Genomic DNA, 26,670 nt, shown 5'->3' with positions numbered 1-26,670 from the left:
TATAGGTGCTATTATTATACTCACTGCATATGCAGAAACTGCCAGATCAAAGAGCTAATAAAGTTCCTGAGGCCAAATCTGAACTTAAGTCTTCCTGACTCCAGGCCCAGTACTCTCTCCAATATGCTATATCCAGGCTCAAGATCTCGATTAACATTAAGTCTCAAAACCAATACTATCTGTTCCACTTGACAAAAAGGATAAGAGTGTGGGTTATATAATTTATGTAAAGATATACATCAGTCAGTGAAAGCGCTACAAATAATTCATGAATCTACATTTGTAATATAATTCACAAACAAAAAAAAAAACCAAAAACCCAAAAACCTAGCAAATGAAATATAAGTGAAAATTTACTCTGGTTGAGCATACAGCAAGGATTTTTAAAAATACTATACTGACTGATTTATCTTCCAGTAAGTGTGTTCTCTGGATGTGCTTGGGATAATAACAATAATCATTATTTTGTACCTTAAATAAAAGGAGATATGTATTTTTTTTTAAATCCTGGACAAATCTGGTTGCTGAAATGTAGAGGAAAAGTGTTTTTCTAAAGCTCATAATGACATTCTAGAAAACAGTAGCAGACTGTCTAAAAGGACAAGGAAAGTTATTCAAACAAAAAAGATTATATCTCTCTCCTTCCAGTTTCCTAGAAGCTTTCTAACCTACTACTCTATAACCTTGAGAAAAACACAGCCCCTGAATAGAGGAAAGATACTGGTAGAAAATCATGTTCATTTCAATTCTGCTTTTCTACAAATAAGCATTTTTAATAATATTAAAATAGATAATGTGTTGGAAATAAATGTCAAAGAAGAAAGGAACAGGACCAGGAAAGTTGGGGACAGAAGGAATGATGCCAAATCTATAATATAACTTTGAGAAAAATGTGACTTCAAAGTCAGGGCTCTTTCATTTCTCTGGTCCTTAAAGCCCTCTATGAAAAAGCAATAAGCTCAGTAACAAACAAGTTATGCTAAAGAACTGTTCCCACAGAAAACTGAAACAAATTCATGTAAATTATCACTAAACTAAATAAAACAAATTAAAATTCTAAAATTACATCTGGATCACAGACTAGTATGTAAAACTGACCTATATATCAACCATTCAGTTTAACTACTCATATCACCTTCCACTAATAAATTCAGTAATATGACTGCTAAAACAGGTAAGACAAGCTTTTTAAAAAAAAATCAATCCTAACACCTCAAAACCACTTCAATATACAAAGTCACTCTCAGCCACAATAGTTAAAGCAAGTGAGAATTTTCACTGCTATAGAAAAATTAGTTTTTCGTTCATTTGTTTTAACTTGTATAGCCAACAGAAAGGATTTTTCATTGTAATACCTAGAAGAATCAAAGACCTTTCACCATATCTGGTTTAATATAAAACTAGAAATAAAGGAGCCTCTAGGTAATGCAGTGGCTAGAGTGTCAGGCCTGGAGTCAGGAAGATCTGAGTTCAAATTCAGCCTCAGACACTTCCTATCTATGTGATCCTGGACAAGTCACTTAACCCATTTGCCAATCCCCTGCCTTCTGTCTTAAGAGTTGTTTCTAAGTCAGAAAGTAAGGATTTAAAAAAAAATTAAAACTAGGCTAAGAAGATTTAAGGGGAAAAACTATGACACCATATGCAGGGTACTATCCAAGAATTCTTCCTAGTCCACAAAGTATTATAAAATTCCCAAGAAAGGGACTAAATAGTGGTGAGGATAATGATCAGTTAGGAAAGATATGCGGTCATAAGGGTAAGGAAGAAATGTATAAACAATGTAGCAGGAATATATTATTTGTATAATGAATAGAAGAGATGAATTTATTGATTAATTCATAACTGATTAGTGGGCTAATTCACTAACAGAAATATATATAATAATCTCTAGTTCTTTTTATCATTTTATTTGATATATTTGATATTTATGAACAAAAAACGGTGGCTTAGCATAGTAAGTCCTGGATTTAAGTTGTAACTGACACATACCATTTATGTGACCACAGTACAATCAGGATGGCCAGAGATTTCACTTCAAGGAAAGGATTGTAATAATGTGAAACTGATATTTGGAAATTTCCCTAGTAGAATCCTAGTATCCTTTTGTCATTACCACAATCCTTATGGAATTCATGATGATGAAATTTCTGCTCATCCTTACAATGACCAGGGCCTGCTCCCAATTCCACAATACCTGGGATATGTCATTATGGTCACAGTCTTTTCCCCAAATTATATTCCATCAGTTTCCACCATTATAGTTTACTTTTTTGCTAACTCAAGTGTAAACTGCATCTATTTTTTTAACTGATCACTTGATTATCTCTTTGTGAAGTGATTCCAATTAGTTGTCTGATCAAAACACTCAAATCTTTCTTAAATATGGCTCTCAAAAGCCGATTTCTATCATGTTTCCAGACATTCAGGTCTTTCAAATTTAATTACAATACTGTAATTTATGAGCTAAAAGCTCCCCCTACTGGTTTATTCAACATTACAAAGAAATAAAAATTTAAAAAAAGATGAAAATATATCCTGTCTTTTCTTTTAAAGAAATTATTACTTTAAAATTATTTTACATCTTGGACATCACAATTTCCTTTTTGTAATTTCCACTTTTACATACATCCCCACTTAAATGGGAAATGAAAGAATATTCTTTAGAAGTACAACTTTTTTTTTAAAAAGTGTTCAACTTTGTTTCACCTAAAAGAACATCTTTGCTATTTTCTAAAATAATTAAATAAAAATACCTGTTCCAACAAATGGATCAAAGACAATGTCATTTTCTTTCACCTTCCCATGATTGGCCATGATGAATGATAGCCCAGCATCCATGCTTGTGTTCCCAATAAAATGTCTCTTTTTAACACTGTATGACTCAATAAGCTCTCTCTGTCCATCAGCAATCTGTGTCAAAAAATATTTTAAGTTAATATAAGGACCAGTAGAGGATTATCTAAGATAAACAACCCTGGTCAAATCCCTAGACAAGACATACTGATGGAGATCAAAAAATGAATTTCATAAATACAAAACAAGGAAGACATAAAAACAGTTTTTATGAAAAAATCTAGAGGTTATAATGGTTAGCTAGCTCCTTATGAGTCAGCACATTGATTGGGAGACAAAAAACTAATGCAGACTTGGGCTACATTAAAAGAGGAATAACTTCCATGAATAAAGAAGTTCTAGTGATCACATGTGAAGTATTAGCTAGAGTGGGTCCAGAGTAAGTCAACAAGATTGGTGAGGGGCCTTGAGGTACTCAGAAGCAAAATGAGCTGTCCCAGGGTCCCTCAATGGACTGGATGACCACATGCTATGTATGATAAACTGTAGATTCCTTCCTGGAATGTTTGAAAAAAGATGGCCCTAAGGTCTCTTCCAGTTCTAACAATCCTGTGACTCCATGACAGATTCTCTCCAATTCCCAGTAGTTTAACTTTTCTTTTAGTAAATGCAATGGAGGTGGTTATGGAAAAGTTCCTCATCTATTGCATAATATCTTTGCATTTCCCTTATTATTCTCCAAGTCAAATATGCATTAATATAAAAAATGAATTGTCTCCAACCAATGGTAATAATGTTTTTTCCACGTCCAAAATCTTTAACCATAAAGTTATTCAGTTAACACAGTAGAATCCTCACTCATTAGTGACTGTAGCCTAAATTCCTCTCTAATAACTATCTTTAGAGGCAGCTGAGTAGCTCAGTGAATTGAGAACCAGGCCTAGAGATGGGGGTCGTAGGTTCAAATCTGGCCTCAGACACTTCCTAGCTGTGTGACCCTGGGCAAGTCACTTACCCCACCATTGCCCAGCTCTTACTCCTCTTCTGCCTTGGAACCAATACACAGTACTGATTCTAAGATAGAAGGTAAGGGTTTAAAATAAATAAATAAACAAATAAATAAATAAATAAATAAGTGAGTAAACAAATAAATAAATAAATGAATGAATAAATAAATGAATAAATAAATAAATATCTTTGAATTTTGTACGGAAGGTTCAAAAAGACATAGTGGAAAGAAAGGAAAAGAGCCCTGGGCTTAACAGTCCTACCCCCATTTAATACCTATGTAACCCTGAGCATGGCACTCTACCTTTATTGACCTCAGTTTCCTCACCTGCACAATAAGGATATTGTTGCTTGTACTAACTACCTCATAGCATTACTGTAAGGAAAATACTTTGTAACCTATGAAGTATTTTATAAATGTGAACTATTGTTATGAAAAACCAATAAAAGAGGTCTCTATCATTGAAGTTCCTGCCTAAAAATGACATGGAAACTTTTTTCATTATTTCAATAGAAATGAAGTATAATAATCTATTTTCTTTTAAGTCATGTCTTAATTGTTTCTGGGTCATAATTTGCAATTGTGTCTGGGGCACAGAAAACACAATTTCAATAATACCAGCCAGTTCTAGTTATATTCAGGTACCTGCTCACTGATCCTCTGGACATTGGCTTACACTATCTCTTCTCTGAGCCATGGAATGGGAAGCTTCTCTTAAGTTTGTCCTATATATGTACCTGGTTCCTTATCAGAGGCTGGGGCCTAATTAAAATTCTATCCCTACCTGAGTAAGAATTCTTGGCTTTTCTTTACCTTAGGCCTCAAGGGAATGAAGCAACCTGGAGAAAGAGCCAGAGTCTGTTGTGCAGGGTTTTGGATAAAGGACTATTTACTACTTCTAGGTCTGAATCTCTCCCTTCTCATATTTACTGTTTACCTCTGAACAAGAACATTATTCAGTTCTTTAGCTGTAATAGTCTAATTCTTTTAAAGTTTTTAATAAAAAAAATCAAATTTGTAGTGCTAATTTTTTTTTCTAAAGAAAAACCAAAATATAAAGAAGTAATGCTACTTGCCCATCTACCAAAATAAATATTAAGTGGTTTCTCTGGGATGTGGTTTGGATCCAAGCCATAATCTTCCAAGATAGAAAATATATGCTGTGGAGTTTTTAAATTCACTTTTCCTTCAAACGGCAGAAATTCAAGTGCCTAAAAGAAAAAAAAAATTCTAACATCCAAATAAACCTTAAAATAAAGTGTCATTAAAATATTGTAATAATTGTTATGCTGATTTAAAGCTACATAAATTTTAACTCTACTTACATCTATTCGCTTGATTTTTTCTTCTTGTGTTAACGTTTTATTAAATGTGTGAATCTTTATTTTATATGTAGTATCTGAATGTAGAAATGGAGCCTAAAATAAAACAGAACATTTTCCTTTAATATCTGGCAATTTTATTTGAATTGCATGCATTCTAATATAACACATATCTTTATACATACCATCTTTTCCATGGGATAACTTTTTAGAGATTTGTATAGTTCCTCTGGAGATTTTCCATGACCCCATAATTCAAATATAGACCTGGAAATTTTATAATCAAAGTTATTTTCAGCTTGAAAAAATTCCCACCAAAAACCCAACACTGATCTTACTCATTTTAGCTAATCAAATATTTTCTTCTATTTCATTACTGAACATTTAAATAAGAGAATTGGGACTTACAGCAACATACAAGCCTGGTTATCTAACACAGTTTTGGAGACTGAATTGTCATAAGCTTAAACAGGGGAGTTATCTGAAGATATACACAGAAGGAAGGATAAACCTTTTCTCCAATCAAATATTTTTGTTCTTGGTTGTTTTATGTTGTTGTTTGTTGTTTTCAATTTATTTAATATAATTTATTCCCAGGTATCTCAGCCCATCTCTCCCCTCCCCATACTACAGAAGGTATCACCAGATGAGAGAGAGACTGGAAAGATCTCCAGGAACTGATGCAGAGTGAAAGGTGCAGAGCTAAAAGAACATTATACACAGAGACTGATACACTGTGGTAAAACAGAATGTAATGGACTTCTGTACTGGCAGCAATGCAATGACCCAGGACAATTCTGAGGGATTTATGGAAAAGAACGCTACCCACATTGAGAGGAAGAACTGCAGGAGTGGAAACACAGAAGTAAAATAACCGCTTGAACACATGATTTGATGCGGACATGGTTGGGGATGTAGACACTAAATGGCCACACCAATGCAACTATCAATAATACGTAAATGTCTTGAATGATCACACATGTTAAAACCAGTGGAAATGCGTGTTGGATAAGGGGGAGGGGGGAGTTGAAGCAGGGGCGAAAGGAAAGTAAAAACAGGAATCATGTAACCATGGAAAATTTTTCTAAAAAAAATAAAATATTTAAATCTGGAAAAAAAAAAGAGACAGAGAGAGAGAGAGATTATATCTTTCACATTTCTATTTTTCAGTTCTCTGGAGGTAAACATTCACAAGTTATTCTTCTAATATTAATTCTGTGGCTGTATATAATTTTCTCTTGGTTCTACTCATTTCACTATTACTTCACGGAGATCTTTCCAAGTTTTACAAAAATTAACCTGCTCATTTCTTACTATTCCATCACAATCAGATGCCACTACAATTTGTCCAGTCATTCCCCAACTGATAGATAACCCCTCAATTTCCAGTTCTTTTTCACCATAAACAGAGATGCTATAAATATTTTGGAACACATAGGTTCTTTTCCTTCTCCCCTGATCTCCTTGGGAAACAGATCCAGCAGTTGGCTGGATCTAAGGGTATTACATTTTTATAACCTTCTGTGCATAATTCCAAATTGCTCTCCAAAATGGTCGTATCAGCACACAGTTCCACTAACCTTTTTAACATTTTAGTCAATCTGACTGGTATGAGGTGATACTTCAGAATTGTTTTTATTTGCATTTCTCCAATCAGTAACAACTTAGAGCATTTTTTCATGCATCTATATATGACTTGGATGTCTTTATCCATAAACTGTCTGTTCATACCTTTTGCCCATTTACTAGTTTGAGGATGGCTCTTATTCTTATAAATTTGACAAAGTTGTTTATATATTTTAGATATGAGACCTCTATCCAAGAAACTATAAAAAATATTTTCCCAATTTTCTGCTTTCTTTAATCAAGCATTTTTTAAACACTTACTATGTCAAAGGCATAGTACTAAGATGTAGAGATACAAGCAAAAAACAAACATAATCCTTGCCCTTAAGGAGTTCACAGTCTAGGAAAACAATATATACAATGCAAAGCACATACAAACTTGAATTCAGATGAAAGGAATCCTTAGGGAGGAAGGCACTACCAGACCAAAGGACAGTGATAGAGGAGGGATTTTCTCACCTCCACACTTCCAAAAGGACACAGTGCCACATCTTCAAAGCCAGAAAGAGAAAATCAGGCTGATTGCACTACAAAAAAAAATGGTCTTTTTGTCTCCAGTTTCTACCCAGTTTTTAGTCTTTGTTATCCAAAACTAGATAAAAAGTATCCCTCTTACTAATATAAATTTTCATTCATCAGCTCATCAGTCTATAGTATTATTTTCAAAATTATCACCTTTCCAATAATTCAAATTAAGAATGACTAAAATTTAGGCACACAACAATTCATTAAAATCTAAATCAATTACAATGAATTTTACAGGATAGTCAAATGACCTCAACTTGTTAACTATGCTTAGCATTTCTTTTTGTCAGAGTGGTATTCAGAATAACAGTATTTTATCCTGCATCCTTTTTCTCTTTCTTTTTATAGCTAGACAAGATTTTAATTTTAAAAATTAGTGAATACATTTTTCTACATTTTTTTTGATATCTGAAGAATAAAGCAGTGTGACACAGTAGTGAGGATGTAAGACTTAAAAGGCAAAAGACCTCTCTCTTTTCAAATCTAATCTCAAATATTTACTAGCTCTGTGACCACTGGCACATCATTTAACTCCTGGGTAACAAAGTTTCCTAATCCATACAGGGTTAGGAATCACTTGGTATTTGTGATTTCACTGACATCAGGAAATCCCAAATGAGAAAACTACTACTCTGCAAATAATCTTAAATAGTCTTAAAGAGTTATCTAAAGTACAAAGAGGTTAAGAGATTTGCCCAGTGACAGTTATATAAATCCGAGGCAAAATTGGAACCCAGGTTCAAATCCAGTTCTCCAGCTTCTATAACACACAGTCTCTTACTTAAAATGGGTATAATAAGAACACTCACCTCAAGGGGTTGTTGTAAAGATGAAATGAGATAATGTATATAAAGTACTTTATAAGTCCTAAAGCAATACATAAATGTCACCTGTTATATATATGTTATATTTGTATATTACTATAATCCTTTATCACAATTATTTTTTGTTATAATCACAATTATGATCAAAGCTATGCAACCCTAGGCAAGTCATATTCTAAGTAAATTTAATCATGTGTAAAATAGATATAACAATATACCCATCTCAGAGGTCATTTATGAGGAAGGTGTTTTGTGAAACTAAAAGCACTATGTAAAACTGAGTTATTATTACTGATATTTGTATCAAGACATTATGGCATAAAAATTGATAGCCTCAAGAGTCATAGAAACCTATTTTTTTATTTCCTTTTTTCCTATTGTGAAAATTATAAGGGAAACAATTTATACTTCATATTGAACTCGTTACAACACTTTTTCTCTAAGTCTCTTAACACAAAGTGTCTGTATGATGCTCGGTAGGTCACTGAATCCCATTATGCCTCAGGCAATTCCCCAAGATTCAAGATGCAGAATAGCTAAAAAACTACACTTGGAGAGAGAATTTACTATACCAATAAAATCACAGATCCAACCTAAAACCTGGTAACATAATTGATTAGTGCCATATGTATACATATGTTCTTTTGGAATTGTGTTACTCCCTATTTCACAATACTATATCCAAAGACCACTTTGCTATTTACGAAACTCTTTCACAGACAATATAATAGAAAAATGATGACTCTGGAGCCAAAGGACTTGGGTTCAAATCCCACCTTTTATTCTTACTAGCTATGTGATTTTGGACATGACATTTAATCTCTTTGGGTCAGTTCTCTCATCTGTAAAATAAGGGGTTTATACTACATGGCTTCAAAGGTCTCTTATAGTTTTAAATCTATGCTCTTAGGAGCTCTAGAACAATCCTGGAAAGATGACAAACATGTATTAGTATCAATATTTTACAAATGAGAAAAATGAGGGCCAGAGTGGGTTAACTGCCATGCCTATGGTCACACATCCAAATTCCTGGAGTAACCTAATCTAATCTTCCTCACAACAGTAGGTATCAACAAGAGACCCATATCCCAGTCTACTGACTCAGTGTCCTGCCTTTTTCACTACACTGGACTCCTTCTTTAATAACAACAATAGGGGGCAGCTGGGTAGCTCAGTGGATTGAGAGTCAGGCCTAGAGACAGGAGGTCCTAAGTTCAAATCCAGTCTCAGACACTGCTCAGCTGTGTGACCCTGGGCAAGTCACTTGACCACCCCCCCCCCATTGCCCACCCTTACCACTCTTCCATCTAGGAGCCAATACACAGAAGTTAAGGGTTTAAAAAAAAGTTAAAAAATAATAATAATAACAATAATCTCTCACATCTGTTTGTAGAGTGTCTAGTTCCTCTGCATAGTTGTAGTTAAAATCAATAAGAAGGCTTCTCTAAACCATCTTTTTCCTCTGGATGATTTTTTTCACAAATGAGCCTTAAAATTACTGCATTTGTATATAATTATATTTATTAAATGGTATATACATATTCCAAACACTTTAACAAAGAAAATAAATCAATAGCAAGCTATCACTTATTTTTAAAACTTTATGACTAAAGCTTTTAAGAAGGATTGGTCTTCAAAAGGCCCATAGGAAAGTTAATCCCATTTAAAATGGAAAAAGGATTTCAATCTCACTAGCAAAAGGTAATCAACTAAAAGGTTTGTCATTTGATTACAAAGTTCAATTATCTGAACAGCAACTAAAACCGGAATTAACTCTGAAAAGGAAAAAGCAATTTCAGGGCAGTGTTCACTGTGGTATTAGGAGGTCTTAACTCCTAAGTAAACTGTAACTTCTAAACAGTGCTATAAAAAGTCTAAAACTAGCAGTTGCTAATCTTTTGAGCCATGAAGTAGCAAGAACCTACATGTATACCAAGTATCCATTTTCTCACATTTTATTTTCACTGAGTAGATACAAACAGCAAACTATTTGGAAAATTTACAAAATGTTTTGACATTTTAAAAAAATCTTCCTACTCAAAAAAAGGTTTGGAAATCCAAAACAGAATAGAGGCAGCAGCTATGTGGCTTAGTAGATTGAGAGCCAGGTCTAGAGATGGGAGGTAGTGGGTTCGGATCCAACCTCAGATACTTCCTAGCTGTGGGACCCTGGGTAAGTCACTTAAACTCCATTGCCTAGCCCTTACCACTTCTGCCTTGGAACCAATTTTCAAAGTACGAATTCTAAGATAAAAGGTAAGATTTTAAAAAAATAAAAAACAGAATTGAACATATACCAAAAACTATTTCTTTACCTTTAAGTTATTTCATCCTTGCATGTATATGCAACAAAACACTTTTAATATAAGTGCCTTTTCTTTCACTCGAACCTACCGCAGAAGATAAGACATTAACTCCTCACTTATCTACTAACCTTGAGAATCTAGAATTTCACTGAGAGACAGAAAGTAAAAGATTTTTTTAGGTAGTCCTCGGGCAACGTACTCAACCTCTCCAGACCTGCCTTTTCTCATCTTTAAAACAAAGGAGTTGGACAAGATGATCTCTAAGATCCATCCCTTCTCTAAAATCTATAATGTGAAAAAACATATTACTAACTCAATGCACCAAGTTTTATTTCCTTTACTTGCAAAAGAATTTCTGGACTACCATTTAGAGTTTATCTTTTAAGTTGTATACACTTTTCTAAGAAGTTTGGTTTTCTGATTTTTGTAGCTACCACAAATTAAAAGATTCATGGGAAAAAGGAAAGGTGGGTAACCAAATACAGGTACAGTAAAGTAGCAAGAAAAAAAAAGTGACATCAACAGAGGAGAGAAAAAATATGAACAGCTGACAAAAGAATCAAAGAAATCTTGCCTGAGATTATCCAATGTAGGATCATTTTACAAATACTCTTACACACCTCCATAATCCCTATTTCACAACATAACTAATGATCATGATGACAACCCTGAATCATTAAAAAAAAGGGGGGCAAACTATGTCACATAAGCTCTTTACAAATATAGAAAAGTATATTATTTATTTTCAAAATTTTGTCATTTTCTGAAAAGGTATAATAAAAAATTTGGATGTTAAGGGAGAAACTGCTTACATTTACAAAAGTACATTTATAAAACTAGCAGTTCCCTCTTCCAATGAACTTATTGAGGAAGAGGCTAGACCAGGGGTCGGCAACATATGGCTCTTGAGCCATATCGGGATCTTTTGAGGGCCAGATATGGCTCTTTTTGCAGGAGCCATAAAGTCAATTTTTTTTCAGGCGCTATTACAGGAGCGCACTGTTAGCACTGTACGGCTCTCACAAAATTACATTTTTAAAAACGTGACATTTATGGCTCTCACGACCAAAAAGGTTGCCGACCCCTAGGTTAGACAATAACATCTTACTCATCTGGCAATTTTAATGAATCATTCATGTGAAACATTTTGTCCCTCAAAGTTGCCAAATAACAGACTTATTACTTTACATAGTTACAATGTCAAAAATAGACAGACCTAAAACATGTGATTGATGGTAGCAGTACATGAAATATGGCTAATAGAGAAAGATGGTTTTAGAATCCATTACCTGAATTCCAAATCCACCACAGAAAAATATATAAAGGAAGATGGTAAGTCTGCAACTATTGACGCACATTCAATCATACCCTTCATTACCCATCCACAGTTCCAATATATACCACAAGTTAAGAGCTTTAAGAACTAAGAATTCTCAGCCTCAGAATAGATAAAATCATACCTAACAGATCATATGGCTTTAAACATTTTATATTTGAATAATGATAACTTATAAAGTAAGTTTATCAGAGAAACACTCCATAATAATGTAACATATTGAACCAAAATAACTAGGAAATGAGTTTTTTAAACAAGTTAAAATGATTACCTTTGGAGGTTTTAGAACTTTGACTATATGTACTATTTTCATCAATATCAACAATCACACACAATAACAAAAACAATAGCATGTGTAAGGTATGTGTGTGGAGAGAGAGACACACACACCACTTTAAGGCTTAAAAAGCAAATGTCTATGACATCACATATATGAGAAATTTGCCAAAGTTAAAATTAGACAGAGGCTGCAAAAGATACATTCACATTGCAGTGCTAAATAGTACACAATCCTAGACAAAAGGTCTTTGAGCAATTTGCTGAAATATTCCCTCCAAAACCTCAAGAATACCACAAAATGTTCAAGTTTTAAGAGGCAATGTGTTACTCTGACTTCAGAAAAATGCAGTCTATTAAACAAGCTATTAGTATTATTATGCTTATTAATTCTGTGTGTACTTTTTCAAAAATAAAGATACTATTTAGCAGAACAATATGTCGATAATAAAATGGCTTTTGGATCAGTTATACAGACAATTACACCACTACATGTTTATTAATGGTAAGACAATAGACTTTGGCTTGCTGAACATTTTACTACTGAAAATTCTTATAAACAAAGAATTAGCTTTCACTTAAGAACTCATTTCACTAACAAATACAGTTGGCAGAATAACTATGTTCAGGCAGTGCCCACTTTTCCCCTGCTTTGTACTTTGCTGATGTGTTCATCCAACAGAATTTCACTTTTCATCAACTTCATCCATTCATTTACCAGCTTCGGGCTCTGACTCCAGCTTCTTCCCATCCCCATGTAAACGTGCCTTTCTCATGCAGAAACACCATCTAGTTACAACAGCAGGTAGCTGCTATCCATACGGCCTATGGAATAAAAATATCTATTTTGTCCTTCTGCTTTCAGACTTGATTTCCAGGAAAGCACTGTAGCAAAAAAGCAGGGATTGCCTGTAATAACCCAGAAGACATAGTGGGTGGGTGCACGAATGAGAGAAAATTACACCCTTTCAGAGTTGTTCTTACTTTGCACATACTGTCCGTTTCATTAAATTCCTGGCAATATCTTCTGAGGGAATGCTAAGAATCCAAAATGGAGACTGAAACAGAAACAATAAAAGCAGTAAGATAATTTGTTTCTACGTGGCCCAAAGAAGAAGATGGAGAGAAATTCTCATTTGCCACTTTTATGAAGAAAACACAAAAGCCTACTTCATGGTTTAATACAAGCAAAACAACGAACACCCAGATCTGACCTTTCTACAATGACCAGCTGAATAACACAGGACAGCATTTGCAAACCAGCCCAAATAACATTAAAGATCATTTCACAGGATTCTTTCTCATTCACTCTTTATACAGAAGCATCTGTTTCTTAAAGATTGAATTGTCAACAAAAGCCCTGGAATATAAACTACTTCTTGAGTTATTCTATAGCAGGGGTCGGCAACCTATGGCTCTTTCTGCAGGAGCCACAAAGTCAATTTTTTTCAGGCACTGTTACAGGAGCGCACTGTTAGCACTGTACAGCTCTCACGAAATTACATTTTAAAAAAATGTGGCATTTATGGCTCTCACGGCCAAAAAGGTTGCCGACTCCTGTTCTATAGAGTAATTAAGTTAAAAAGGTTATTGTTGTATAATAATTTCAGAATCTTTGTGACCCCATTTGGGCTTTTCTTGACAAAGATACTAAGTGGATTGCCATTTCCTTCCCCAGCTCATTTTTTATAGATGAAGAAACTGAGGCAAACAGGCTTAAGTGACTTTCCCAGGGTCACACAGTTAGCAAGTATCTGAAGCTGGATTTGAACTCTAGAAGATGAGTGAGTCTTCCTGTCCCCAGGCCAAGCACTCTATCTACTGTACCACTCAGCTGACCTAACAATAAATTGAGTTATATAGTAATCAAGATATTAATAATAAGTAACATTTATTATTGTTTGCAAAGCACTTTATATATGTGATATTATTTAAGCCTCACAGAAGCATATATGACTCCCATTCTATAGATGAGAAATCAGTTGCTCAGAGAGCTCAAGCCTTGTCAAGGTCACATAATCCAGTTTTTAAGGCACGATTTGAAAATAAGGTATCCCTGTCTCCAAATGGAGCAATCCATTCACTACATCACGCTACCTCTCAGGGGAGTATTTTTTTTTTTTTTTTAGAAAAATTTTCCATGGTTACATGACTCATGTTCTTACTCTCTCCTTCACTCCCCCACCCACCCCCCATAGCCAACGCACACCTCCACTAGTTTTAACATGTGTGATCAATCAAGACTCGGGAATATTTAGATGACATGTCATTTGTCATTTTCTAATCCTTAAAATTTTACTTTTGACATTGCTACACTTCATTTCCTTTAAAGCACTGGTCTTCCAGTAATACCCCATCCCATTTCTTCACTGGGGTGATTTGGCCCCGGGTTCCAGATGCATATACCAGCAAAATATATATACTCTGGCAAGTCTTATCAACTTGGAAAAAGCTTTAAAAATGGACCACGTGATAGACTATACTTCAGTCACTGGAAGACCATCCTAGTTAAGTTCAGAAAGACTGGTCTCAGCCACTGCCATTGTCAATGGAGATATATTAATGTTGTTGGCAAAAGTATGTAAAACCTGTAATGTATATTAGTACAGAAAGTCCCTACAAATTAAGGATCCTGAAATGTTGAAATAAAACTCTAAGTCATTAAGTATAAAATAAAATTTATTACTTTACTTTCTTGAGTAGCATACATTAAATTTAAAAATAATTTGCCAAAAAGTCAATATTCCAGTAATTAGTAATCATAGTAAATCAACAGAAGACAGAATTATCTTCAATAGAAAGGCACTGTGTAAGAATTAAAGAAAATCTTCTAAAAATATGGAAAATTAAGTGAAAATAAGTACAGGAGTAAAAAGAGAAGCCATTATTTTAAAGGGTCTTTGACAAGGGTTCTTAATCTAAAGTCCATGATTTTTTTTAAACATTTTGATAATTGTATTTCGATATAATTAATTTCCTTGGTGACTCTTCATATTTTATGAATTTAAAAATAATATTCTGAGAAGGGATTCACAGTTCACTATGGCATCCAGGACACACAAAAAGGCTTAAGAACCCTTGGTTTGTACTCAGCTTTTCAAAACTATATGATGCTTTTTCAAAATGAGCTTTATCTAATAATACCTAAACTTATAAAAATACTCTCACAGATACAAATTTAATACTCTCAAGAAAACAAACTCTCAACTTACTTTTCCATGAATTTCCTGATGGTTGCTGAATCGACCTCCAAAAAGCGAAAGTAAAGACTTTATTTCCTGTTGAGAGAATTACAGGGGATATTCAACTTATTCTTCATATTGAACTTGTTACAATTTCAATTACTACTACTACAGATGACAAAGTTCAATGGTTTTTCTCTAAAAATGCAACCAGAAAATTTTAATATACATGCCAAAAAATTACCTGTGGTACAATAAAAATGAGAAATACTAAGATGGTTGGAACAGGGTAAGATGTAGTATGGCACATTGACAGAACTGCCTTTGGAGTCAGAAAGACCAGGTTCTCAAGTCTCACCTTTGAGACAGACTGGCTAAGTTACCAGAGACAAGGTTTTCATGTCTCAGTGACCCAGGCAGCTTATTACTACTACAAATTGCAGACAGATCACTGAACATCATTAGAAAAAGGAATTTCTATTATCAGGAATACCCAATAACAATGAAATTAGAGACAGAGAAAACAAAAGTAATGGGAAATAACGTAATGATTGGGCAAACTGCTTAACCTAAGGAAACACCATCCCCATTCAATTCTTCACTCCTACTCCAGGACTGCTATGTCACTGAAAAAAAAATTATGCAGTCAAGATGACTTCACAACATAAATATATGTGTGTGTGTGTGTGTGTATAAATTTTAACAATAATATAGCTAACATTTATATAGTGCTTACCATGTACCAAGCACAGTGCTAAGCATTTTATGAGTATTATCTCATTTGATCTTCACAACAACCCTGGGGGGAAACTGAGGCAAAGAGAGGTTTGGGGTCCCAAAGCTAGGGTCTGAGGCTGGATTTGAACTCAGGTCTTCCTTCCTCTAGGTCCCAGTGTCCATGGGACCCTTACACAATCTCAGAAGATCCTTGCTCTGACTCTCCCTCACCCACTCCCTATCTCACTGCAGACAGTAACTATCCTCACCACTCTCATAAGCCATCTTGCAGCCCCTGGAAGGCCCCCAGTAGCATGTTTCTCTGGGAAGGCGGAAGTCATCTGCAAAGTGCTCCATTCAACTGAGTTTAGCCCCATCAAGATTTACTGTTCCTCTGGTGACTAATGATGCAGCAGGGCGGCGATAAACTGAGACACAAGATAAGGTGCCCATGTTCCGCAAGGGCCGGCTGGGCCTTTGTTACGCCAGGGGCCCTTCACTGGGTGACAGCGACCTAGCTGTAGGGGAGGGATGGGGGAGAAGCCTAGGCTGCTTCTTTTCAATGTGCAGAGGAGCCACAGAGCAGGGTCAGGCCTGGGATCCCTGCCACAGGGCATACTGAGGCTGGCCTAGCCTGAGTGTTCAGAGTTCTGAGCCGCAGCAGGCTCTCTCCTCCTCGGAGTATCTGCACTGAGCTCAGGATCCATACGTGGCGGTTACGAGGGAAGGGGTGGCACAGAGAAGGCAGATCTGTGCCTAAGGAGAAGTAGACAGACCCATATCAGAGATATTGGCTGATCCACAGTGGGGGAGGGAAACTGGGCCTGGGAGTAGCCTGGGAGATTCCTCTTTGGGGAAAAAGAAGAGATTAAGTCTTTAAAAAAAAAAACTGACAAAAGAAAAGACCAAAGACATAAGAGGGAAATGGAACAAACCCAAAAGGTACCTGCTGAGTTTATTATAAAGGTTAAAAGAAAAATACACTGTGCATAAGAGAGATCTGAAGTTTCTGGTATCATCCCCTTTTTTCCATTCTACTACATTTATGGAAATGCTCATTTTGTTTGATGTTAACGTTCAGAGTATTTTTTAAGCACATGTTATGTGCAGAACACTATGTGAGGGGCTAGGGATATAAAAACAAAAAAGGCAACAGGCCCTAACCCAAATTCTACTTAATAATTCAACATAAGTTGATCGAAAGTGAGTTGAGGAAGGGAAAAGCACTCCCAAACCGAGAGGGGGAGGTGGGGTAGGGGGGAGACCAGATAAGGTTTTCTGTGGGAGATGGCAACTGAGCTGCGCCTTTCAGAAAGCTATCTTAGGCAGCAAAGGTGAGACAAGGGAAAGGCCAGACGCCCCATCCAGGAAACAGCAAGCAGGTCACTCTGGAACAGAGTACAAGAAAGGGGGGTGGGGAGATACAAAACAATCCTGAGAATTAAGTCACATGGTGATTTTTATTATCAATTAATAGTAGTTAGGCAACCCACTTTCCCAAACTGGGAACTCCACTGACCCCCTGGGGGTCTCTGATTAATGAGTGTTCTCCTTCCCACCCCCAACCCACCTACCCCATCCCAGGCACTCCCAGGCCCCACAGCTGCCATACTCTCACTACCTGGCCCCACCTCCAACTCCAGCTCTGAGCACAGTAATCACCAGACACTGCCCAGCACCAAAGTACTTGACAAGCAATCACCCCCAGGACTGTCAAGCAATTGCTTCCTTCCAAGGCCAGAAAACTCCTCCCACTCTCCCAGCTATAATAACTCTCACTATTGGAATATAAGTATCTGGGGGTAGGTGGGTGGCTCAGTGGATAGAGAGCCAGGCCTAGAGATGGGAGGACATGAGTTCAAATTTGACCCCATATATTTCCTAGCTGTGTGATCCTGGGCAAGTCACTTAACCCCCATTGCTAGCCCTTATTGCTCTTCTGCTTTGGAACCAATACATACATAGTATTGACTCTAAAAGGGAAGGAAAGGGTTTAAAAATTAAAAAATAAAAATAAAAAAGAATGCAATCTCCTGATTATTTAGCACAGTGCTTGGCACCAGTTATTAAGAGTTTAATAAATGCTTTTTGACTACTTTAGACAACAAGGAGATAGACAGATAGATAGATAGAGAGATAGATAGAGAGATAGATAGAGAGATAGATAGAGAGATAGATAGAGAGATATATAGAGAGATAGATAGATTTAAATGTTCAACAGAATTCACTTTAAAATTATTCTTAGCAAGGAATTATTACCCCTTTTGGAATTCATCTGTTACTTGATTACATTTCTGAGATTGGGTTATTCAAAGATTTTTTAAGTGTTTGTTTTAAATAAGAGTGTATCATATTTTTTGAAATTAATCCACTTCAGTTAAAATCTTTGCTTTTGTTAGAATAACTTGCATCTAATATGTATTTCTTCTTAGAACCAGAATGTGACCTGCTTTAAATGTCATTGATGGATCTACATTTTATTCTAGAGTTAATAAGGACTTGTAGTTTTTTTTTTTTTTTTAAGAAGGGGAGTATAGTGACCAGATTTATCCCTAAAGGAGATAATTCTGGTCTATGTGTAGGGGAGAGAAAGGGACCAATTAGAAAGCCATTAGAGTAATCCACACAAGTGATGATCAGGATCTAAATTAAAGCAGTGGCTGGATTACCTTTTTTAAAAAAATGATTGATGAGTGATACGACAGAAGTAAAACCAATGAGATTTGGCAACTGATTAACTATAGAGGCTCAGTAAACATCTTCTATAAACTGAGAAATGTCCCTTGCAAATGTCCATTGAAATGAATTTTAAATTGGACTGATAATTCTGAGAAGAAATGAAAATAAAATAAACTTTTCTGTCCCAAACCTGTCCCTCCTACAAACTGCCCATCCAAGTCATTCATGTTCAAAACCTCATCCTTGATTCTTTCCTCTCCTTCAGCCCCCATTCCAATACTTTTACCTGGCATTCAAGACCCTCTTCTAACCAGACACACCCTAACATCCTTATCTTCCATTCTCCACACATTTCTACATTCTAGCACAGGGGTCGGCAACCTTTTTGGCCGCGAGAGCCATAAACGCCACATTTTTTAAAATGTAATTTCGTGAGAGCCGTACAGTGCTCACAGTGAGCTCCTGTAACAGCGCCTGAAAAAAAAATTGACTTTATGGCTCCTGCAGAAAGAGCCATATCTGGCCCTCAAAAGAGCCAGATATGGCTCGAGAGCCATACGTTGCCAACCCCAGTTCTAGCAGAAATGGAGTGCCCAAACACATGCTTCCCTCCATCCTTAGATGTCTTTTTGCTATTCCCTGTACCTAGAATAGCCTCTCCCTCTGCCCAATACAACCACAGAATTCTTGCCCATTCATTAAAGCCCAATGCAAATGTTACTTTTTCCATGAGAAGGCTGAAAAGCTGGGATTAAAACACAGACTAACAGCAAATTCAATACTATTTTCCCCACACCATAAGGCCATTTGCTAGTTCCCTAATGAGGAATCAGAAGCCTCAACGACCCAAATTGGATTATGAAGAGGTATGTTTTCTTTTTGAAGTATATATCTGAGCCACAATGTATATCCAGTGCTTACTACATGTACCTTGTAGGTCAACTACCCACTTCTATCGATACACATCAGTAAGTCAAACACCTATGACATCATTAGGGCAGGATGTCCCATGGTGAAAATGTCATCCCCTGACCCAGATCACAACCCACGTATAATTTATAGTATTAGGGAACTGTCCACACAAATTGCCTTAAGCTTTAAAGAGAGAGATTTGCCCGTGATCATAAGACTTGTAGATGTTCTGGGTAGGATTAAAATCCAAGATTTTTCTGTCTCCACATTCAGACTTCTATTCATTGTGCCTAGCTGCCTCTCCAATACTGATGAAGTGAGAATAATACCACCCAAAGAAACCTTGATTGTAATATTTCTAGAGATCCCAGGATGGAAACTAGATGACTTAAAGGAATGAATGGTGTTTTCAACTCATTTTCAAATACATGGCAGTAATTTTCCAGGAAACAAAAGAGGCTATAAGATATTAACATCTGTTTCTATGAATACTGTTACTATGAGTAAAACCCACTGTTGTTGCTGTTCAGTCATGTCCAATTCTTTTGGACACCTTTTGGGGTTTTCTTAGCAAAGATACTGGAGTGGTTTGCCATTTTCTTCTCCAACTCATTTATAGATGAGGAAACTGAGTTAAATGATTTGCCTAGAGTCACACAAGCTAGTATCTGAGGCCAAATTTGAACTCAAATCTTCCTGACTCCAGGCCTGATCTGTTCACTATAAGTAAAATTCATATATAATCTCTAGATGAAGTGAAGGGGAAAATAAAAACAAGAATCATGTAACCATGGAAAATTTTTTTAAAAAAATAAAATATTTAAATTAAAAAAGAAAAAATAATCTCTAGATGAGTATTTCCTCTGACCTCTCCAAAGACCCACACAACTCTCTCCTTTGTTCTAGTCTTTCATTTGTAGCTCTTCTCTTCTCCAAGGACAACCCTTTAAATCTCCTCCCATATTCTCCAGCAGGTCATCCCCAATACCATTCCCCTCTCTTGTTGTTCATAAATTGGAGGCAGGTTGGTAATAAGAAGGCTGCTAAGCCTCACTTAGGCCTGACAGGCTCTGTTGGCTGAGTCTGCCAAGCAGGCACTGGATGAATCTGGGCTAGTGAGTGCAATGTTTGCCAGGTAGGTACCCAATGTGTCAGTAACCCCAGGACTTATGAAGATCAGCTTAGCCAAGCCTCTACCTCTACAACAGCACCCAAATCAGGAACCGAATGGGAGCTGTATAAGGGTTTAACAACTCCTCTAGTCCTGACTTGGGGTTGGATTTGATAGTAAAGGGTTGGTTTGGGCTGGTATAGATGTGCTCCCTGGATAAAAACTATTCTGACTACAGTTTATAAATCCCTTCCCTAATCAGCTATAGAAGGTACACCAATTAGGAATCTTCTTTGATTGAACTGCAACAGGATTTATTTGCTATCTATAAGGGTTAGGATCAAGGAAATAGGATATAGGGATTTGGGAATAACTAAGCTAAATCTAAATGAATAAAGGTGGTCTAAATCAAATGGATGATAGATTTGATAATGAATGGGCTGGAGCTTTCTTCTCCCTCTCACAATTCCTGGCTGGATCCTGCCACAAGCCAAAGGATAAAGATTAGTGATGTTCTTCTAGTTGACTGTGGTGTTATCTCTCTCAGCTCTATAATAGCAGGTAATTGATTTCCTATGGCACTCAATATGGATGCTAGATTGCAGATCTAGGGCCTACCTCCTCTCCAATCCACCCTCCTTCCAAGATTTCTCAAAAACGAGACCAAATGTGCTGCTGTCCCAGAGTATTTATAGGAGTGATTTCAACTGTCTTTTGGCCCTACCTCACACCACCAAAGTGGCACATTCCAAAGTCTTTAACCAACATTCCTGTCACTCAAGATGTCCTCCATCTTGTCCCAGAAGTTCCTTATTACACTCTTCATTCTCTTCCTATCCACTGCTTCCTTCCCTGTTGCCCATACATACCCAAGTCTTCCCCAACATTAAAGAGGCACTAGATCACTGATGGCAAACCTATGACACGCTTAATCATTTTCAATTACATGCGGCCACATACAGAGAAGTATGGGGCCACATGCCGAGGATGGAACATTTGCTGTAGTGTAGTCACTCTGTGCACTATAGATGACAATTCTACCTATATAAATTTACCTATTTTGGTTTATTAAATAGTTATATATTATAATTATACATCTGTTATTTAAACTATAAATATCACGAAATTATGGTTTTTTTTCTTGAAGTGACATACCACCCAAGTTATGCTCGATTTTTTGGTGAATTTTGACACACCAAGCTCAAAAGGTTGCCCATCACTGCACTAGATCCTACTACCACCAATAACTATTGTCTGATATCTATCCTCACTTTCTCAATTAAACTCCTGGAAACAGCTATTTATTCTACTCATTGTCTTCCATCTGGCCTCAAATTCTCTTATTCAGCATAAAGACATTCCCATACAAGTACAATCAGAACACACAGCAGAAATAAGAGAAGCTAAAGGAGAATGCACTGGCACCTGGGTGACGCAGAAAAAACATTACACAGGGGCTGGCATTTGAGTTCACCAAAATTATTAGTGATTTTTAATGTCAATTCTAATGGCCTTTCCTTAATCTTTATCCCTCCCAACTTCTCTGCACATCTGACACTGTTGCCCACCCTGTTTTCAAGGGTCTTGTCATTGCTTCCTCCTGGTTCTCTCCTACCTGTCTCATCACTACTTCTTTCAGAATCCCTCACTGGATCTGCGACAGTTCTGGAACTGTGGACATAACCCCCAGCTCTGGCATGGACCTCCCCCTCTTTTCTATAAATTCTCTCACTTGGGGATCTCATTAGTTCCTAGGGGTTTGTGTAAATACTTTTGCAAGAAGCCATGTTGGACCAGGATAGTTGCCAGTTACTGAGGTTGGAATGCAGAATGCAGGGGTGGCATGAGCTGGCATAAAACCAAAAAGTCTGTTGAATGCACCCTATAAATTGAGGTTGATCCATATTCTCAGGGTCTCAGTCTTGAGAACAGTGGGAGGATAGGCGTTTCAAAATTGTCTCTTAGTTAAGGTTAACTCATACCTCATAGGATTAGTTACCTAGTCTCATTGCTCATCCAGTGCTATCAGCATCCATTCCTATACATCATCAATAATATACAACTTTCTAAACACCAACAAGAAGATAAATATTGAAGATCAACTCTGTTAAGCCAAGTCAACTCAAATTAAGCTAAAATATCAAGCAATTGAAGTCAGGCCTTTAGGCCTAACTAAGGCAATTTGCCTGGCAAATTCAGTGAATCAGCTTCACCTGAAAACTCCAGAAGACTTATTATAGGTTTAATTAGTTAAATAAGGTTCTAGGATTCATTCCCAATCCCTCTTTCCTCTTTATTTCAACCCATCCTTTCTCTAGGCTTATTTACCTTCATCAAATAAGTTAAAAAAGAAAAAAAACCTGTACTGACCTGATCTGTGCTGAAGATTCTTAGGGGAAAGGTGTCAGTTAAAACTTCTTTCTCTCAGCAAGCTCATTCAAGTGCTTATTGCTCTTCTATCACCAGGATCAATATCACAACCAACAAATCACAATCAGTTATAACATCTTTAATAGTTTCAGTTTACTAGTTCTCATTTCATCTAAAGAAGTTCATCTAAGTTCATTTAGCACTGACAGTTGAGGAAGAATCTTTTACTTTCTCATTGGTTAGCTGTAAAGGAGGAATCAACTGAGTGGTGGGGCCTGTCAGCTGATTTAACACAGACCACACCCAGCTTTAGAGTCACAGAATCTTACTTAAAGCAACCTCATTCACCTGTATTAAACCACCTAGATAAGAGGTCTCATAATCTCCTTTACAGTTTCAAAGACAATCTCTATGCAGATGATTCCCAGATCTGTATATCCTGCCCTAATCTCTCTCCCAGGCTTCTGCATCATGAAATGTCTATTGAACACTTTGTGCTATATGTCCCAGAAGTATTTCACTAACCATATCCCAAGGAGAACTCATATTTCCCCTCAAACCATCTCTCTTCCACTTTCCAATTACTGTGGAAAGCACCACTATCTCTCCCATCATACAGATTTATAACTTTGGGGTCATCCTAAATTCTTCTCTCTCACCTCATATATCCAAACAGCTGATAAATCTTATGTATCTGCACAATAGCTCTTTCACAACCAAAGTCAACACACCAGCATAGGTCTTCAGCCCTTCTTCCCTACCATCTTCTCATGGGACCTCTCTCCTCTAAATCATCCTCTGCACAGCTTTGAAAGGGATTTTCCTAATGTGCAGGTCTGACCATGTCTCTCTGTCCCTCTCTGTAAGCTTTGGTGGTTCCAAATTAGCTCTAAGATCACATATGAACTCTTCTGTTGAGTATTTAAAATTCTGACTCTTACTTCTTCCTGGCCCAATCCTACTTTTGAAGCCTTCTTAAATATTATGCTTTATCACATGCTCTACAGTCTATAGGCTTTCTTGATCTTATACAAAATACTTCATTTCCCCCAACCATAACATTGTGCTAGCTGTCTGCCATACGTGAATACTCTCCTTTCCTCTCCTCATCTCATTGCAATACTTGGCTGGCTTCAGAACTCAGTTCAAGTGCCAACCTCTGCTCAGGGCTTTTTCTGGGTCACCAAGCTATTAGTTCATTCTCCCTTAGGTTCTCTTGTTTCTGATGTTTTTTGTATATTACTATATAAGAGAATCATGTCTCTTCTCCCTAGACTGTAAGTTTCTTATACATAGATACTTGTCTGTTGCCTTTGTACCTACCTAGTGCCTGGCACACAGTGACTGATAAATGCTCTGCACACACAAAACTTTCTTAAAGCATAGTCTAAACTCACTGCTTCTACTCCCCCACCACCTACCCACTTGCCTCTCAATTTCTTGAAATTTTAGCTTCTGCCTCTACTTGGTGCCCCTCAAAAGTAAATCCAATAGCTTTTTCTTAGTTCTCTTCCTATTTAACCTTTCTATTTCTGGTGAGGTTGATCACCCTTTCTTCTTTAGTCTTCTCTCTTCCTTTGCCTTTCAGGCAACTAACTACATATACTTTGCCTCTTTGAAAACTCTTCTTCTTCATACTATCCCCTTAATATAAGTGTTCCCCCTAAACCTCTTGGAATTTTGTTTAAAATGAACTTGACATTCTGTCCTTGAAACTCTTCTTTCCGATAGAACTCTAACTTGATTCTATTTATTCCCATCCCAGCACACCAGTTTAACAGGACTAAAACAAAACTCCACTTTTTGTCCCAAAGTTTGCTGCTCTTCCTGAATTACTACCTTTTTACCAATGGCACTGCTCTTCTCCCAATTAGACATACTAACAACTTCAGGGTTCTCCTTGAACATCTGCTCAGACACCAATCCCTATCCTGAGATTTTATCTCCAAAATGTCTCTAGTATTGCTCTCTTCCCTTTCAATTCTAATTTTATCCATAATTGGCTAGGAACTCAATAAGAAATTCATGGTTTTATCACCTACAAAAAGGAACATTACAAGTATCGTCTTGGCCCAGTGGAATGAGTACTAGATTTAAAGTCAAAGAATGTGGAAATTCTGGCTCTGCTACTATGTGACTCTGGGCAAGTCACTTTACTTCTCAAAACTTCAGTTTCCTCATCTATAATATGAAGGGAACAAAATAGATGACCTTCCAAGTTTTTTTACCCTTAGGAACTGGAGAGGAGACTGAAAAAAAAGGAGGGGTTGGCATTTGAATACTGGAAATCATAAGACTTGAGTTTTCTAGAGAACTATGTCATCTTGGATGAACTGAGCCTTTCTGTACCTCATTTTCATCCACTAGTAAAATGAGGAAGAATCAGGTTTTCTAGCTCTATCAAAATGTGTCAGGTGGACCTTTCTTTCTGGACCTCAGCTTTATCCACTAGTAAAATGAGGAAGTCAGGTTACCAAGCTCAAATGAGATGAATGTAAAACACTGCAGACCGTTAAGCACTTAGTAAATGCATACTATCAGTCAGTGCCTTAGCCTCTAGGAGTCTCTAGGGTACAGTCATCAATTTAGAGCTGGAAAGGACCTGGAATAACAAGAAATCAGAGCATTTATAGTGTTTTAGAGCAGCTAGGAGGTACAGTGAATTGAGTGCTAGGCCTGGAGTCAAGAAGACCTGAGTTCAAATTTAACCTCATACTTACCAGCTGTGTAACTCCGGGCAAGTCACTAATTAAACTTGTTTGCCTCCGTTTCTCATTTGTAAAATGTGCTTGAGAAGAAAATGGCAAACCACTTCATTATCTTTGCCATGAAAACCCCCAAAATGGGGTCAGAAGGGTGGCCCACAATTTGTTAATATGGTGCTTTAAAGCTTGCAAAGTTCCTTGCATGTTATCTCATTTGATCTTCACAACGACCATAGGGAAGTGGGTGCTAGTATTCTCCCACAAGCCTACTGCTCATCGGGAGCAGGATGTGAAACCAGGTCTTCCAGCTGCAAATCCCAACACTCATGCTACCTACCAGTCCCAAAACAGTATATATAAATGAGGAAAAAATGAAGGAAACTGCAAATGAATTAGACTTAAGAGAGCCCTGATTTCCCTTAGGGCTCCGGGGACTGCGGGCGGCCTGGAAATCGGGGGGGCCTCCCGCCGACTGGAGACACTAGGAATGCTGCAGGCTGACACTTAAATGAAGTTGTAGGAGACCCGCGAGGAGAAACGCGCACGCGCGCGACCTCTCCCTCCCCTTTTCCGCGGTTCTCTTCCCCACGAGCCCCGCCCCCATGCCCACCCCGCTGTCCCCGCGCCCAGGCTGCGCGCGCCGCCCCTCCTCTGCAACCTCCCGCTCTCAAACAACACGAGGAGTTAGTGCGGCACTGACCGGCAGCCGGAACTCCAGGTGCTCCTGCGCCAACAGTAGCAAGTATCGGTTCAGCGTGCTGGGAAGCGCCATGTTCCCTCGCTGCGGCCACCGCAGAAGCCACCTCCTCCGGCTGCTTTTTGCGCATGTGCGGGGGTAGAGCGTCGCTGGGGCGGGGTTTGGGCGTGGTCTTGGACCAGAGGCCCTGCCTTTTGTAGGGGTGGCCTGTTAACATTTTGAAGGAAGAAGCTGTCCTGCCTAAGTCTTAACTCCAGAATACTTTCCAGCAGCAGCC

General features: G+C 37.2%; 1 protein-coding gene across 2 annotated transcripts in view; it reads right to left on the bottom strand.

Annotated features, from left to right (window-relative positions):
• The window catches only part of TRMT11 (tRNA methyltransferase 11 homolog), a 65,963-nt gene extending 39,495 nt beyond the window's left edge, over positions 1 to 26,468 (bottom strand). The window contains exons 1-7 of one of the 2 annotated variants that reach the window (XM_044676926.1): positions 26,393 to 26,468; positions 15,233 to 15,267; positions 13,005 to 13,078; positions 5,313 to 5,394; positions 5,131 to 5,223; positions 4,882 to 5,016; positions 2,757 to 2,913 (exon numbers count right to left, since the gene is read on the bottom strand). In XM_044676926.1, coding sequence (XP_044532861.1) covers positions 2,757 to 2,913; positions 4,882 to 5,016; positions 5,131 to 5,223; positions 5,313 to 5,394; positions 13,005 to 13,078; positions 15,233 to 15,267; positions 26,393 to 26,468 — 652 coding nt within the window. Of the gene's footprint in view, positions 1 to 2,756; positions 2,914 to 4,881; positions 5,017 to 5,130; positions 5,224 to 5,312; positions 5,395 to 13,004; positions 13,079 to 15,232; positions 15,299 to 26,392 lie in introns of both variants that reach the window. The other variant, XM_044676925.1, reaches the window with a different exon arrangement.
• Between the last annotated feature and the right edge of the window lie 202 nt (positions 26,469 to 26,670).

Source organism: Gracilinanus agilis, chromosome 4 (genome assembly GCF_016433145.1).
Source record: "Gracilinanus agilis isolate LMUSP501 chromosome 4, AgileGrace, whole genome shotgun sequence".
NCBI lineage: Eukaryota > Metazoa > Chordata > Mammalia > Didelphimorphia > Didelphidae > Gracilinanus > Gracilinanus agilis.
Note: the sequence above shows the minus strand (reverse complement) of the source record. Positions and strands in the feature narration are given on the sequence as shown.